The 16883-nt window shown below is 32.1% G+C and overlaps 1 protein-coding gene across 4 annotated transcripts; it reads right to left on the bottom strand.

Moving 5' to 3' along the window:
- Positions 1-208: 208 nt before the first annotated feature.
- LOC109807722 (protein FAR1-RELATED SEQUENCE 5-like) lies at positions 209-7697 on the bottom strand. Of its 4 annotated transcripts, XM_083061067.1 has the most exons (9): positions 7277-7693; positions 6874-6887; positions 6693-6706; positions 3122-6415; positions 2968-3029; positions 2774-2863; positions 2373-2678; positions 2200-2281; positions 209-2121 (listed from the first exon to the last, which is right to left on the bottom strand). In XM_083061067.1, the coding sequence occupies exon 4, from the start codon at positions 4885-4887 to the stop codon at positions 3616-3618; it is 1272 nt and encodes a 423-aa protein (XP_082917193.1). In that variant the 5' UTR covers positions 4888-6415; positions 6693-6706; positions 6874-6887; positions 7277-7693; the 3' UTR covers positions 209-2121; positions 2200-2281; positions 2373-2678; positions 2774-2863; positions 2968-3029; positions 3122-3615. The 4 variants fall into 4 exon arrangements, with proteins under 4 accessions (XP_082917193.1, XP_082917194.1, XP_082917192.1 ...); XM_083061068.1 differs by having other exon boundaries at positions 3122-5877; positions 6874-7697; XM_083061066.1 differs by having other exon boundaries at positions 6874-7694.
- Positions 7698-16883: the final 9186 nt, after the last annotated feature.

The following is a 16883-nucleotide window of genomic DNA, read 5'->3' as shown; positions in this document are numbered from 1 at the left end:
GTTTAGGTAATTAAATGTTCCATTATTGATATTTTTAAAAATATTTATTTATTGAATTTTGAAATGATTATTGTCTTGTTTTGAAAAACAAAAATTGTACATCTTTGAAATTGTATTCCGAAACACTATCAAATTATTTTCTGTTAATAATAAATAATTATATAATTAAATTTTTAATACTAATTTTTTTATATCATGTCATTATTAATTACTGCACACATCTGAAATCATCATTGCTTATTGGAATGATGTAATTGCAGGCATACATAAATAGATTTTATAAACCCTCATGAAATGTGTACGTGTTTCGTAAATGAAAATACGGGTTCTGTGTTGTCAGTTGTATATTAATATTATTCTTTTTTCATATTTAATTTCCACTTGTGTAAAGAATTTAACTATGAAATACGAACCATTGATGAGGAAAATGACTCCTCATATTTAAAGTTACTAAACGACACTTGTTTTACCGTTTTCGGATTTCACCCCTTAATGAGTTATTTAAAGTGACCTACAAAACCCAAATTTCACATTCCATAACTGACCACCATATATGTTAATTTTCAAAACTTCCGTTTTGGGTTTTATTCAACATTCAGTTCATCCTTATCGTTTTGGGGGTTCAAGAGGTTTTTTTTTTTTCATAAATAACAATTATAAATTTCATTTTAGCTTTTAAAGACCCAAAGGTTTACATTACTAATGAAAATTGTTTCTTAGTACATTAATTTTACGCAAATTATACACACAATATTTTCTTATTAAACAACAGAATTTGCACATGCACAGTCAGATCAAATATGAATAATTTTCTCCATCTAAAGTCAAATATTCAAATTATGGCTGAGTATCATTTTTAAAATAAAATAAGTGTATCACATCATTTTTTTCCAATACATCAAATTTAAATATGTTAAAATTTCAGATGTGACTAATAATTTTGCATCTCCAACTGACAACATTGTCTGAACGCCCTTTATTTATAGTCAACTGAAGAACCACAAATTTCATAAATTAGGTAGACATTAAAAATAAATACACACATTATTCAAGAAACATGTATTAATTATCAAGGGTAAAAATGGAAGAAAAAAAATTAATAACTCATTAATTTTAGTAATATGACAATGAAAAAAAAAAAAACAAACTCTACAAAACGACTATGAAAAAAAAACAGAGGGAGAATTTAATATCCACTTGTGTAAATAATTTAACTCTGAAATACGAACCGTTCATGAGGAAAACGACTCTTCATATTTAAAGTTATTAAACGACACTTCGTTTTACCATTTTTAGTTTTCTCACCTTAAGGACTTATTTAAAGTGACCTGCAATACACAAACTTGACATTCCATAATGAAAGTAATCGATTGTTAAACTCTGCAGCTTCCAGAATGTTATATGAATTCTTATCTGTCAGTCAATTATGCGGCTCTAAAGTCCTTTAGTAATGTAAACCTCTGAGCCATGTACTTTTACTTTCATCTTTTTTTTAAAGGACTTGGGTCAAAGGTTTACATTCTAAAGGACATTAGATTGGGAACAATTGACTGAAACATAACAGTTCATATAATAACATTGTTATGCCTGCCAGAGTTTAAGAATCCATTGCAAACAAATTCGTTGAAGATGACTTTCGTGGTTGAAGAAGTTTTTCTTTTTTTCATAAATAACAATTATAAATTTCTTTTTTTCATAAAGATATTATTAAAATTTTTATCCCTTTTGCTTTTATCTTCTTTTAAAAAGATATAACCGAAAGGTTTACATTACTAATGAACATTGTTGCGGGGATAATTGACTACAACATAAGAGTTCATATAATAACATTGTGGACCTTAATAGGATATGACAAAAAAGATTGACATTATCTGTTTTTCATTTATAATTTGTAATCATATTGTTTCTTTTTTTCCATCAACATTAGTACATTAATTTTACGCAAATTATACACACAATATTTTCTTATTAAACAAGCCAATTCAGACTTGACTAATAATTTTGCATCTCAAACTGACAACATTGTCTAAACGCCCTTTATAGTCAACTGAAGACCATTTTTGCTTGTAAAAATTAGAATCTGCACCTGGGAAATCACCCTTTTCTACCCTGGTTTTTTACCTACAAAAAATGCATAACGTCAGAAGCATTAAAAAATTTATTATTTTAATGTACAACACCGTCAACACACAAACTTACTTGGTTCAGTGCCACCATTCATAACATTTTGTAGTAAGTCAGACCAACCAGATGCACCAACCATGTTCATCAAACTAAAATTCTACAGCATGATCAATTTTTTAATCTTAATATATTAATGACATATTATGGATAATGTATGTATATACATTACGGAAACAAAATTAACTAACCTCATTTATTAGCAAGTATTGTGGATATTGATAGTTTAACATCTGCTGTTGCTGGATATGATTATAAAAAGGATGTTGCACAGGAGGAAACTGATTATAAGTATGGACCAAATCATTTCTTTCAAATGATGTCGGGGATAAAACATCTCTTTTGTGAGATTCTTCACCTTCCTTCATTAACTAGACCTCTATTTTTTGAGTTGAAGACTCCATCTTTACATCTTTCACTAAATTACAAAAACTTGCTTTTCCTTTTGCTTTTACATTTTTATCACAAATCTCCCTACCAACTGTTGCTTTCAATTTCTGAAATTAAATATCATAATACAAATCAATGATTATAATCAAATGCAAAGATTAATATTTTAAGACATAAATATATCAAAATAAAATTCACTTACAATGTTCTCCTCCTTCAAATTCGGTTTTGAAACCCTTTGTTTCTTATATTTTAATTTTGATATACTTAAATCATCATCCATTCGTTTATTCTGTACATTCGATTAAAAGCACAAAATTCATAAATTAATCACAAAATACAAATAATGAGACTATTAAAACTTCTTTTCAGATATACATTAATCAAAATAAATACCTTCACTGGAGCACTACTGCCATCTTCTTTGTTAGTATCATCATCGAGGGTGTACAATTTTCCTGCAATTAACAAAAAAAATTACTTATATAAACTGATGTGTCAAATACATAAATTATTTACCTAAAATGATATTTCAAAATAAATAACTTACACTTTCATCAACAGCATCATCCAATTCTGTAGAATCCTCACTGGAACTAAAGTCATAATCCATGAAAAGGAGGACAGGACATGTTGTAGCTACATGACCAGTTAAATTACAATTAGAACATTTCCTACTTTTTTTCTTCACATTTTTCTTTGATGGGGCACCTTTTGTCTTAACAACAAGGGGGTCACAATAATCATTACTAGCATCATATCCATTGTGCTGCAAACCAACTTCTTTTTGTAACTTATCAGTAAGCTTCAAAATTTCATTCCTTATGAAATTAAAACTTTCACGACTCTTTGAAGCAAGGTGACCAAGTCTATTAAAACATGCACTTAAAACCCCAAAGCGTGCAGTAATAATCATATCATTAGAATTATCTCCTGTCTCATAAGACATATAAACTGAATTTTTTGCATCCTTCAACCATCGCTTGCATATTAAACTTGGAGGAAACACATGAACATGTTGATATCGCATAACACATAATATGACTACAAGGAATTGCACCAAGATTCAAACATCATACAATCACATTCATATTTGCACTCATCTTTGTCAAAAACAACATTGCTTAAAAATTCACGATGCTTATAATTGTCAACTGTGAAGGTAACCTTATCACCATTGTCATTTGTATCAACAACATTCAAAGATCCAGCAGTAACAATCTCAACCTTTACCAATTTAAACACATCATTGGTATAAATTTTTGAGGCTTCTTTTTCAATTAAGGGTAAAGAGGTGGACAAAACAGGTTGTGTATAAAAAGAATTGAAATCAGACAACAACTCATTATACCTATAATCTCTTAAAGAATGCTCAAAATTGTACAACAATTCAACTATAGTATTTTTTCTCTTCAAATAAGTCTTTATGCATGAATTTATTCCTTCACATAAAGAAGTAGTCCTTATACCCGCAAAAAATTTGTCACGTAAATAAGCAGTAGCCCACATAAACCGTTTTTGGTAAGTTTGCTGAACCCAATTATTGTCTTGTAGTTCATGTCTTTCTACTAACTCATTCCATAATCTTTCAAACTTTTCTGGGGTATAATTACCGTACATTACCCTTTTGAAATCCTTCCAAAAATTATTATTCTTAACATTCTGACAGGCATTTTTTTGCAAATGCCATGAACAAAGCCTGTGTGTTGCTTCTAGAAATACCTGCTTAATTGCCTCTCTCATTGCACCATCTCCATCAGTCACTACAGCTTTTGGTTGTTTATTTGACATTGCATTCAAAAAGGATTCCAATACCCACTTATATGCCTCAATACTTTCATCGGAAACAATAGCACAACCAAATATAACAGTTTGAGCATGGTGGTTTTTACCAGAAAAAATCACCAATGGCTTATTATACTTATTCTTCTTATATGTACTATCAAAAGCAAGTACATCACCAAAACATTGAAAATCACTTCTGCTAGTACCATCAGCCCAAAATAGGTGTTTCAACTGACCCTCAGATGATATCATGTACCTTGAAAAAAATAATGGATCATTATCTGCCTTGCCTTGAAGATAACTTAAAGCAGCAACTACGTATCCATCATTGATCTTAAAACGCTTATTACGCTCAATATGATTGAACAAATGTTTTTTGTTAAAGTTAAGGCCCATATGCCCACCTGCTTGGTCCAACATAAAACCCATTATATGGCATGTCCTAAAACCTTGGGCATGTAATGTGATGGAAGCACTTGGAGAGGATTGATATTCTTCCAAGCTTTCCATGCAAGGACCGAAATGCTCCATGAGGTTGAACTCCTTGAAGGTGGCGGAATCACCTTGGAGGATTCTCCAATGGTGGAGAAGCACCAAAGAGAGGTTCGGTTACCTCTTGAAGAAGTGGAGAAGCTTGAGGAACCAAGCTTCTAGGAGAAGGAACTTTGAGAGAAAACCTAGGAGAAGGTTTCTCACGAAATTTGACTCTTGAAAATGAGAGAGAAATCTGATTTCTAATTCTCATAAATGTCCAAAAGTGTTTTACAATCAAAGAATTACAAGTTTATAGGAGTAGGAAACTTAGAGAGCAAGCTAGTCTTGACCATGGTTCACTAGGAACCATGGTTGAGTCTAGATAAACCGTCCAAGGTCAAGAGGCTTGGAGAGCAAGCTTCTCACTTGGCTTGCTTGGTAAGCTAGCCAAGGAGAAGCTTGTGCTTCAAGCTTCCAAGCTTAAGAAACTCCATGAATTTCGTCCAAGTGTGAACACAAGTGTGAACACACTTCTAAGGTGGGCGGCTTCTTGGAATTAATTTACTCCTTTTGATTTGAAAATGGTTAATTTGGTTTAGTTAGGTTCATTCAATGGGAATGGAACCTAGCTAAATCAAATCTATGAAAAATTGGGAGTAAAATGAGTCCAATATGAAAATTTTAGCCTAGGACCACCTTTGGCTAAATTGCTAGGAGCACTCTCTAGCTTACTAAGGACACTCTCTAATTTGCTAATGCCACTCCTACTAGAAAACTAAGAAAAGAATGTATTTCTAGGTTAGGTTAAATGGAGTCAAAGTGTCCAAGTAACCTACCCTAGAATCAATATACAATAGCTACTAAAAAGGGAAATAAAGTGCCTTACAAATACAAAGGCAAAAATAACCTATACAAAAGAAACTATGTACAAAACATATGAAAAGGTCTTGAAGATCATCCCATTCCTCTTGGTTCTTTTAGGATATCACCTCTTGGATTCCTTGGCCTTGGCCATAGTCTATCATAATGAATCAACCTGAACTTTGTCTGCAAAACTCAAACCACGGTACGTACGGATTAATTGCACAAAATTTGAATCACATAGATTATGATTATGACCTTCCTCAAATGAAACAACCTTAAATTTACAGGTTTTTTGATCCAAACGCACACGTAACTTTGCTTTGCAATCTGTACGAGATAGTGGTCTATGTTCTTTTTTCCTATCATCTCTCATCAAATGCTTTTTGTCTCTTAATCCAGCTTTGTTGCATAAATATTGTCGCATCACAATATTGTGCTTATCATCATAACTTACCTCATCTCTTCTGATCCCAAAACCATGACACTTAGCATAAGTGAAATAAAATTTATAAGCAGCATTTTCACTTGCAAACTCCAATCCAAAAATATCATCTGCCGTCAGATCAAGATAACTTTTGTATACATCTTCATTACCTTCAGCTTCTAAATAAACCTCTTCATCAATTTCATTATCTATATTAATTGATTTTTCAACCTCACTACGGTTACAATCAATAGAACCATTTTCATTCAAATTACACATTTCTTTAAACTCATCCATCTGCATAACAATGATAAAATCAAAAATAAAATAAAAAAATGCACAATCTTATAAATGTTCTTGTTATTCAGTCAAAACAAATAAAACCTTTTAAAAAAATTAACATGCACTTCATAATTTCTAACAAACTTGAAAATAAATCTCCTTTCGAAGAGTAACCTCATACAAATGAAGAATAAAAAACAACAAAAAATCAGAGGTCCTTGCAACAACATGCGACACAAGAGGAAAAATGAAAATGCAAAGGGTAGCAACGGAGGGTACACGGGAAACTTACCGTCTTTGATCGAGCTTTTGGTAGGGAGAGTAGGTTTTTGACCACCGGAGACCAGACAATGGGAGGTCATCGAAAACAAAAAACAACAGAAAATAAGCCGCCCTTGCAACAACATGCAACAGAGAGAAGAGGAAAAATGAAAATGAAAAGGGAAGGAACAGAGGGTACACGGGAAACTTACCGTCTTTGATGGACCTTTTGGTAGGGACAAAACAGACCCAAAGATGCGCGAGAGAGAAGATTGAAAACAATCGCGAGAGAGAAGCCACAAAGATGCGCGAGAGAGAAGATTCAAAACAATCGCGAGAGAGAAGCCACAAAGATGCGTCAGAGAGAAGATTGAAAAATGAAAATGAAAAGGCAGGGAGGGAAATAAGGAATATAAAACATATTTAAATAGACTGGGGACTATTATTTAAAAAGATATAATTAATGAAGGTTAAATAGCAAATATTAAAACATTGTTAAAAAATACAAGTGCTGGCAAAATAGCCACATGTCATTTGTTGTATAGTCCTAGTCACAAAGGATTTTGGTGCCCTCTAAAATAAACTTACACCAAAGGAATTGCCTTGTCAACATACCAATGAAATCTCGAGCCAAATTGGGAGACTCAATTCACTGCAATGCCAAAGAAAGCTTCATAAAACCAAAAGTCCAAAGCTAATGCTCGAATACCCATACGACAAAAAAGCAAAACTCTAAGTCACGGACTCTTCCTTAAAGAAAGAAAAAAAAAACTCCCTTTTCTTGAACCACTCAATCTCTTTTAAAGTTGAAATTCATTTGTAACCAATCTCCTCACTATATGACCATTTTCTTCCTTTTAATTAACAAACCTTATTCACAAATATATTTATATTCTATTTTATTATTTAATTACTTTTACTTTGTGATAAAATTATTTTATTTTTTTATAAGAAAAAAATTCATTTATTCTAAGAATAAATCTTGATAGATATACCCTACTCAATAACTAATGTTCTACATCAAAATTTTAAAAATCCAATTATTAAATTAAAAGTTTTTTAATACATAAATCAAATTTACAATTTTTTAAAAAAATTGAAAATCATATGATACTTCGTTAGATACATTCAAAATAATATATAAAATATTTTCTTTTTATTATTCATCAATTTAAATTAATGAAATGGAGTATTAAATAATTTTTAATTTTTTAAAATTTTATGAATTTGATTTATACATTAAAAACTTTTAATTGAACAGTTGAATACTTGATAAACAACATGAATTATTAAGTGAAACAAATCTATCAAAATTTACTCTTGAAATAAGTAAATTCATTCTCATTTTTTATTATTATTACTTCTTTACTCATTAAAGATGTCATAATTTAGTTTACTAATGTAAGTTATTTTTCAATTTTTATTTTAGCTTTTAATCCTTTGATCATGTATATGTATATTGTATGTTGTTAGGAGATGATTCACATTAAAAGGAATGAGAATAATTATTACACAGTTTTTTTAACTTAAATATATTTAAATAAAGAAATTTACTCTTATAAAAAAATAGACATTACACTCATAAAATATTTTTATTTTAGATGAGTGTAGAAATTTAAAAGACATTAAAAAAAACAAATTAATAATTTATTATTTTTATCCTATTAATTTTTATCAGTTTATTCTTCTAATATTAAATAAGTCACAAAAAATTATAAAGTGACACTTAAATATAACTTCATATAGAAAAAATAATTATTATTCTATTTATAAGATAATCATAATTTATAAAAATAAGGTATTTTAAAAATTTTACCATAAAAAATATATTTTTCAAAAAATTATTATATTTTTAATAAAAATAATATAGAATATTTTATTATCTTACTAACAATTTTTCTGTATCCGTGACGGAATTGATTTCTCTTCCCCCAGATTTCAAATTGCACTAGCAAACCATCACACTTGACAATTCATTATTATAATATACCACGTGTCAAGTTTTTATAGGTGAGGGCATGAATTGGGACAAAATGTTGAGGCAGGTTATTTGGGTTTGAAGGATGAAGATTCATAATTTTCTTATTAATAATTTATTTGTTTATTCGGTAAAAAAAAAGAAAGATGAAACTCATACTTTTCTTTGTATTAATATTTTTCTTTTTACATAGAGAAAAGAAATCAACAAAGGCAACGAAATGAAGGATGAAAATTCATATTTTTCCATATATAGAAAGTAGGATTGAAATTAAGTTCCATCTTGTCTTATACTAGAAGATACTCATTTGTATACTAACTAGGACCCGTGCACTACACGGGTTTATATATATATTAAATGACCGTTTAGCATATCATAGAAGAGTAGGAGGAGGCGAATTCTTTTACGACCCTCCTCATTCTAACATTCAATAATCTTAATGTCTCCCTTTTCAAATTATTCGACAAAATGTCATTCTTGAGTAGGCATGGCAATCTAATCCGTCTTAGTGAGTATCCACTCGAACTCACCTCGATTTAGATGGGAAAAACCCGTATTTATTAAGTTCGGATTCGGGTTCAGATTTTCCTCGATTGATAAAATCGGAGGCGGGAATGGGGATGTTAATATTCGCCTCGCCCCCTCCCTCACCCCGCTTAAGAATATATTTAAAAAATTATTTATATATATATATATAAACTAAAATTAAAAATATTTATATGTAAAAATTTATATTATTTTACTTTTTTTTATTTTTTTAAAAATTGTTCATATTTGTTTAAAAGAAAAAAAAAATAGGAGCAGGGGCAGGGGCGGGGATGTGTATACAGATTTCACCCCTAAAATCTATTCACATATACACGGAGATAAATCTCAGACAAAAAAATAAGATGTGATTATTGTAAAAATGTTGAACACTAAAAAAAAAATCCATAATTTCAATAATTATGATATATGTATTATATATACATATATTTTATGTTTGGATAATAAAAATTCAAAAAAAAATCATGTATTTTTTTGTTATTTATAATATTTAAATATACTTTATTTTTTAAATTTAATTTATGCTTTAAATATTGTTAATAACATTATATTTTATTCATTAAAATATCATATACATTGATGATAGAGGCATGGCCAAGGGTCTTACTACTAGAGCTATGGTTAGGAAAATGCTAGAAGATTGAGCCTATCATGAGGTTAGTGGACCTAAGCTCATCTTAAGTTATAAGCTACTAAATATTTAAGCCCAATACCTCTCATACTTGTACATATTTTCTTTCGGCCTTATATTTGTTGAATCTTGCCATAAATAAATGTTCTAATAATGACAACCCTTAGTTTGAAGTTTTAATCATAGAGAGTTCTTAAAAAGAGTACAAATATATTTGTTTTAGTGTTTCAGATGTATTTAGTACTTAGAAATTTTACAAGTGTTTCAACTCAAAAGCACCCTCAAAAGATAGCCAAGAAATCTGAGTTAGTATGAAGCATCTTGGTCAAAACTAATTTTTGAGTATACAAGTCTACTAATTCAAAGGAAGTTCAAGATGAACATCTTGTCTTAGGGAAGATGCTTTGAAGACCTTGTATAAAAGTCCCTCTAATGGAACCATTTTCTTCAAGAAGTCTTAGTTTAAACTCAACTTCTCAGAAGACTGGTACTGAAGACCATGCTCAAAAGGTTGTTCAAAAGTATTATTATAAGGAAGCTCAGAAGGAAGCTTCAAAACCAAACTACTTCTAAAGGATATGTTGACTGCACTAGAAAAAAAGTACAAGCTGATGTCAACACTGCCTCAAAGTTAAGCTAGCTCCAATGGACCTATTTTGGAGTCTATAAAAATAAGACCAAGGCTATTGTTTCATCAAGCAAGACTAAAAAGAGTACTTAAAATACTAGTTACCAAAGTTGTAATCCTTGTTTCATACTTTATTTTTCAAAGATCTCCACTTCTACATTTGTATCAATCTTGTAATAGAGAAAATAACACTCATCATCAAATAGTGTCAATGATAAAATGCTATTTAATTAATACTATGCATTACTACGTATTAGACTAATTAACTTTTAAAGAAACTTTCATGTACTAAAAAAAATAAATTCACTCATACATAGTTTATGGTAACGAATGGTCATTAAATAATTTTGTATAGAATTAAGAGATCTTAATAGCCAAATTGTTACTTGTTTAATATCATGAACTATTGTACAAATTGAATTTTTAAATACTCTATAAGAAAAAAATCGCCCATTATATTTAACAAGAAGAATAAAGGTTCAAGATTTTAATCTTATTATTTTTATTATACATTTTAATTTATGTCTAAGCAAAAGATTACTCGTAATATATGACTTATGAAAAATTGCAAATATTGTGGCCAAATCTTGTTTATAGTTGATGTACCCAAGATTATATATAAACTTGATGTTGCAGTACGTAGAATACAGTGGAAGTGCAGTTAGGCAAATCATTACTTGAAAGATATATTTAGCCAATAAACATATCTTTAATGGATAATGTTCATTGAATAAAAGCAATCATATCATTTGAATACATTAAGAAATGGGAACAACTGATTTTTATGTTTGCATAACAAAAATAAAGCTTTTCATATTTACTTTGGAACATACAAGATTTAAATCTTCATCCTATTTAGGCTAAACACTAATTTGGTCCCTTATAATAATTAATAGTTTTAATTTCGTCCCTCTATTTTTGTTTCAATTTGGTCCTCAATAATTTAAAAAATGTCAATGTGAGACTTTCTGTCCAAATTTCATAAATGGTGTTAAATGTAGATGACGTGGATGCCACGTAGATGCATAGGTGGCATGGTACCATACTCCTTATTTAATGCATCTGGAACAGCACGTTCTGAAATTAGAACGACCCGTTCTGATCCCACTCATTGTGTGTTAATATTGTATCTGAAATGACCCGTTCCGGATGCAAATGTAACACACAACGAGTGCATCAGAACGGCCCGTTCCAGAATGCCAACCAGGATTAATGTTTAAATTTAAGTGTTACATTTCAACAAAATGTTCAACAAAATGCAGCAATGTGGTTCAAAGATTGAAAACAAAAATTCATAACGTAACATAAATTCAAATATTAAAATATATGCACCAGAGTTGATCTTCTCATCCCTATTTTTCATCATTGTTCATATAAATAATAAATCAGTTAGCCGTACTTTATTGTCTGAACCGCCACGACCTAGAAAAGTAGATGCAATAAACCTATGTATAATTCTAATGGCAGAGTGACAAAATGTAGATGAATTGCATTTACCAGCCTCCCATTGTGTATGACCTGTTACAGCCCCCCAAAACATGTATGGATTAAATGATCTTGGGTTTTTTTCCCCTTATGGTTTGAAATCCAAAGATACCATTGAATTCCTCCAAATTGAGACGATACTTTATATTAAAAAGTCTAAAGAAAATCAATCTTGGTTCATAATTTGCCCCAGTCAAAATTTTAATATGGAGAGAATTAAGAAATTCAATAACCATCCTTGGATCTGGAACAGCCCGTTCTGAAACCAAAACGGCCCGTTCCGCTTGCATTCGTTGTGTGTTAATTTTGCATATGAAACGGTCTGTTCTAGATGCAAAATTAATATAAAAAAAAACTCATGAATATTGTATGATTAGATAAAATATATATAGGAGTATGTAAAGTTATGGCACAAATTTCTTCCATATTTCCTGTTTTAAGGAAAACACGTTTCCTTGATTTTAGGCCATGATTCCATGCATGGTTTCCTCTTTTTGCTCCTTGTTTTGTTCCAGGTTTCCTTATTCTGGGTGCATACGCTTCTTCTCAATGCCTATATAAGGCATCAAGCATTTGGAGCAAATTGCAATTGATTCAGCAATCTACACACTTGAGAAAAATCATACATAGAGAGGAAAGATTCAAGAGAGTATTTTTAGTCTATATTTGAGAGATTATCTCTTTGTTCTCATGATATTAGAGAACTTCTTGTACTCTCCTATTTCTACATAGTGGAATTATCTTGCTCTTGATCGCCCGTGGTTTTTTCTCCGTCTTTGGAGTTTCCACGTAAACTTGGTGTGTATTTATTTTTCTTGTCTCTCTACTTACTTCTCTCTATCTCTAATTAACTTGATCCGGTGCTTCCGCATTCCGCTCATTCTTTCTGATACCCAACAAGTGGTATCAGAGCTACTTGTTTAATTAGAGATTCAATATGTCTACCGTCACTAAATTTGACATTGAGAAGTTTGATGGCAAGATTTGTTTTTCTATTTGGAAAGTCCAAATGAAAGCCGTTCTTACACAGAATGGATTGAAGAAAGCTTTAGATGGAAAAGCCAAAAAGCCGGTCAACATGACTGATGAGCAATGGGACGAGTTGGATGAAAAGGCGCTTTCAGCAATCCAACTATGCTTGTCCAAGGAGGTTCTTCGTGAAGTAGCAAATGAAACAACCGCTGCTGCTTTGTGGCTGAAATTGGAATCTCTTTATATGACCAAAAGTCTCGCAAACAAGCTTCGTCTCAAAGAAAGACTATATATGATTCGTATGGTCGAAGGTACTCCTATTCAATCTCATCTTAATGAGTTTAATTCTATTATCATGGATTTGGAAAATATTGAAATTAAAATTGATGATGAAGATAAAGCTGTTTTGTTGATTGTCTCATTACCTTCTACCTATAAACACTTTAAAGAAATTATGTTGTATAGCAACAATGATACCTTATCCTTTGAAGATGTTAAATCTAATTTGTTGTCCAAAGAAAATTTTGATCTTGATATCCACTCTGAGGACAAGGGTGAGGGTTTAAGTGTTAGGGGTAGAACTCAAGAAAAAGGGAGTACCAGTAACAAGAAAAGTAGATCCAAATCCAGAGGGCGTAAATCCAACAAAACTTGTCGTTATTGCAAGAAATTTGGGCATGATATCTCCGACTGCTTTATCTTGAAAAAGAAACAAGAAAGGCAAGAAAAAGGTAAAAATCCTGCTGAAGCTGCTAATGTTGAAACTGATTCTGATGGTGATGTTATGATATCTGTCTCTTCTGATAAGAGGAGCAAAACTGAATGGATTCTTGATTCTGGATGTACATTTCATATGTGTCCTTATAAGGACTTATTCACCACTCTTGAACCTGTTGATAGTGGTGTTGTCTTGATAGGTAATGACACCCAATGCAAGATTGCAGGAATAGGTACTATTCAGATCAAGACTCATGATGGCACTATCAAGACTCTTTCCAATGTTCGCTTTATTCCTGACTTGAAGCGAAATCTAATTTCTCTTGGCACCCTAGAGTCTCTTGGGTGCAAGTATTCAGCTGAAGGTGGAGTTCTAAAGGTATCAAAAGGTGCTATTGTTTTATTAAAAGCTAACCGTATTGGTAGTTTGTATATCTTGCAAGGATCTATAGTGACAGGATCAACAGCTGTCTCATCTTCTATGTCTGATAAAGATGCCACCAAATTATGGCACATGCGCCTGGGCCATATGAGTGAAAAAGGCATGCACCTTCTGAGCAAGCAAGGTCTCCTTGGTAATCAAGGCATCGGTAAGTTGGAGTTTTGTGAACATTGTGTCTTTGGGAAGCAGAAAAGAGTTAGCTTCTCCGCTGCAACTCACCGCACAAAAGGTACCCTTGATTACATTCATTCTGATCTTTGGGGTCCTTCTAAAGTTCCATCTTATGGAGGATGCCGTTATATGATGACTATTATTGATGATTTTTCTCGTAAAGTCTGGGTCTATTTTCTAAGGCACAAAAATGAAACATTCCCCACTTTTAAGAAGTGGAAAACTCTTGTTGAAACTCAGACAGGAAAGAAAGTCAAGAAGCTCAGAACGGATAATGGATTGGAGTTCTGTGAAGGTGACTTTAATGAGTTCTGCGCAAATCATGGTATTGCTAGACACAAAACCATTCCAGGTAAACCCCAGCAGAATGGTGTTGCAGAACGTTTAAACAGAACTATCCTTGAGAGAGCTCGTTGTATGCTCTCAAATGCTGGGTTATGGCATCAACGTGAGTTGTGGGTCGAGGCAGCATCTACAGCTTGCTACTTGATCAACCGATCTCCACACTCTTCACTTAATTTCAAGATTTCAGAAGAAATTTGGTCAGGTAATCCTATTGATTATTCTAATTTAAGAATTTTTGGATGTCCTGCATATGCACATGTTAATGATGGAAAATTAGCTCCTAGAGCTATTAAGTGCATATTTCTTGGTTATGCATCTGAATCTAAAGGTTATCGTTTATGGTGTTCTGAGTCTAAGTCACGAAGATTAATTCTTAGTAGAGATGTGACTTTTAATGAGGATGCATTATTATCTTCTGGAAAACAATCATCTGTGTCTTCTTCCAGTACTAATAATCTGCAAGGTACTAGCGAGAAGGTGGAGTTAGAGTTAAAATCTGTAGCTCCTAATGTTGATGTTCCATCTTCCTCTACCACTGAGTCTAGCATTGATGATCATGGTGATGATCATCCTATTCAGCAACAGGAAGAATACAACATTGCACGAGATAGGACAAGAAGACAGATAAAATTGCCAGCTAGATACACTGATGACAATTTGACTGCTTATGCATTGTCAATTGCACAAGAGGTAAATGATGATGTTGAACCTGCCAGCTATAGTGAAGCTGTTTCTTGTGTTGATTCTGCTAAGTGGCTAGTGGCTATGAATGAAGAAATTGAAAGTCTTCACAAGAACAACACTTGGAATTTGACAAAGCTCCCCAAAGGCAAACGACCTCTAAGGTGTAAATGGATCTATAAGAAGAAAGATGGCATTCCAGGGGTTGAAGATCCTAGATGCAAGGCGCGATTAGTCGTTAAAGGCTTTTATCAAAAGGAAGGTATTAACTTTAATGATATTTTCTCACCTGTTGTTCGTCATACTTCCATTCGTATTTTGCTTGCTTTTGTTGCTCTGTTTGATTTAGAATTAGAGCAACTTGATGTAAAGACAGCTTTTCTACATGGAGAGCTGGAAGAAGAAATTTATATGGATCAGCCTGAGGGATTTGTTGTTCCTAGTAAGGAGCATCTTGTTTGTCAATTAAAGAAATCTTTATATGGCCTCAAGCAAGCACCCAGACAATGGTATAAAAAATTTGATTCCTTTATGATTGGGCAAGGTTATTCCAGGAGTAAATATGATGATTGTATTTATTTTCAACAATTTCCTGATGGAACTTTCATATACTTGTTACTTTATGTTGATGATATGTTGATTGCATCACGTGACAAGTCTTTGATCAGCAAATTGAAAGCTCAACTCAATAATGAGTTTGAGATGAAGGAATTAGGTGCAGCTAAGAAAATTCTTGGCATGGAGATTCATAGAGATCGACAAGTTGGTAAATTATTCTTATCTCAACAAAAATATATTGAGAGATTACTTGACAGATTTAATATGAATAATTGTAAACCTGTTTCTACTCCACTTGCTGCACATTTCAAGTTTTCTTCAGACCTTTGCCCACAAACAAAAGAAGAGATGGATCGTATGTCACACGTTCCATATGCTAGTGCAGTTGGCAGTTTAATGTATGCTATGGTGTGCACTAGACCTGATTTAGCATATGCTGTTAGCATGGTGAGCCGATACATGCATAATCCTGGAAAGGATCACTGGAGTGCTGTAAAATGGATTTTTCGGTATCTTAAAGGTACTAGTAATATTGGCTTGGTGTTTGACAGAAACAAAGCTACAACTAATAATGTTGCAGGTTTTGTTGATTCGGATTATGGTGGTGATCTTGATAGAAGAAGATCTCTTTCTGGCTACATTTTTACTCTCTGTAATTCTGCTATCAGTTGGAAAGCTTCACTTCAATCTATTGCAGCATTATCTACAACAGAAGCAGAATATGTTTCAGCAACAGAGGGTGTGAAAGAGGCTCTCTGGATCCGAGGTTTGGTCAAAGAACTTGGTCTCACACAAGATGTTCTTACTGTATTTTGTGATAGTCAGAGTGCCATTCATTTGACTAAGAATAGTCGTTACCACGACAAGACCAAACACATAGATGTTAAACATCACTTTATCCGAGATATTGTTACTATTGGTGAAGTTCTACTACAAAAGGTACATACATCTGAGAATCCAGCAGATGTGCTTACTAAGCCACTTCTGAATGCCAAGTTTCAGCATTGTTTGGGCTTGGTTGGTCTCTACAACAAATGATTGCCCCTCTGGGGCTTTATCTGGCGATGA

The sequence above is a fragment of the Cajanus cajan genome, chromosome 7, assembly GCF_000230855.2.
Source record: "Cajanus cajan strain Asha chromosome 7, NIPB_CcT2T_4, whole genome shotgun sequence".
Taxonomy (NCBI): domain Eukaryota; kingdom Viridiplantae; phylum Streptophyta; class Magnoliopsida; order Fabales; family Fabaceae; genus Cajanus; species Cajanus cajan.
The sequence above is the reverse complement of the archived record's forward strand: the minus strand, read 5'-3'. Positions and strand labels throughout refer to the sequence as shown.

Excerpts from the sequence above, each read along its gene's own strand:
- LOC109807722 (XM_083061068.1), bottom strand. The coding sequence starts at position 4,887 with ATGGAGCATTTCGGTCCTTGCATGGAAAGCTTGGAAGAATATCAATCC.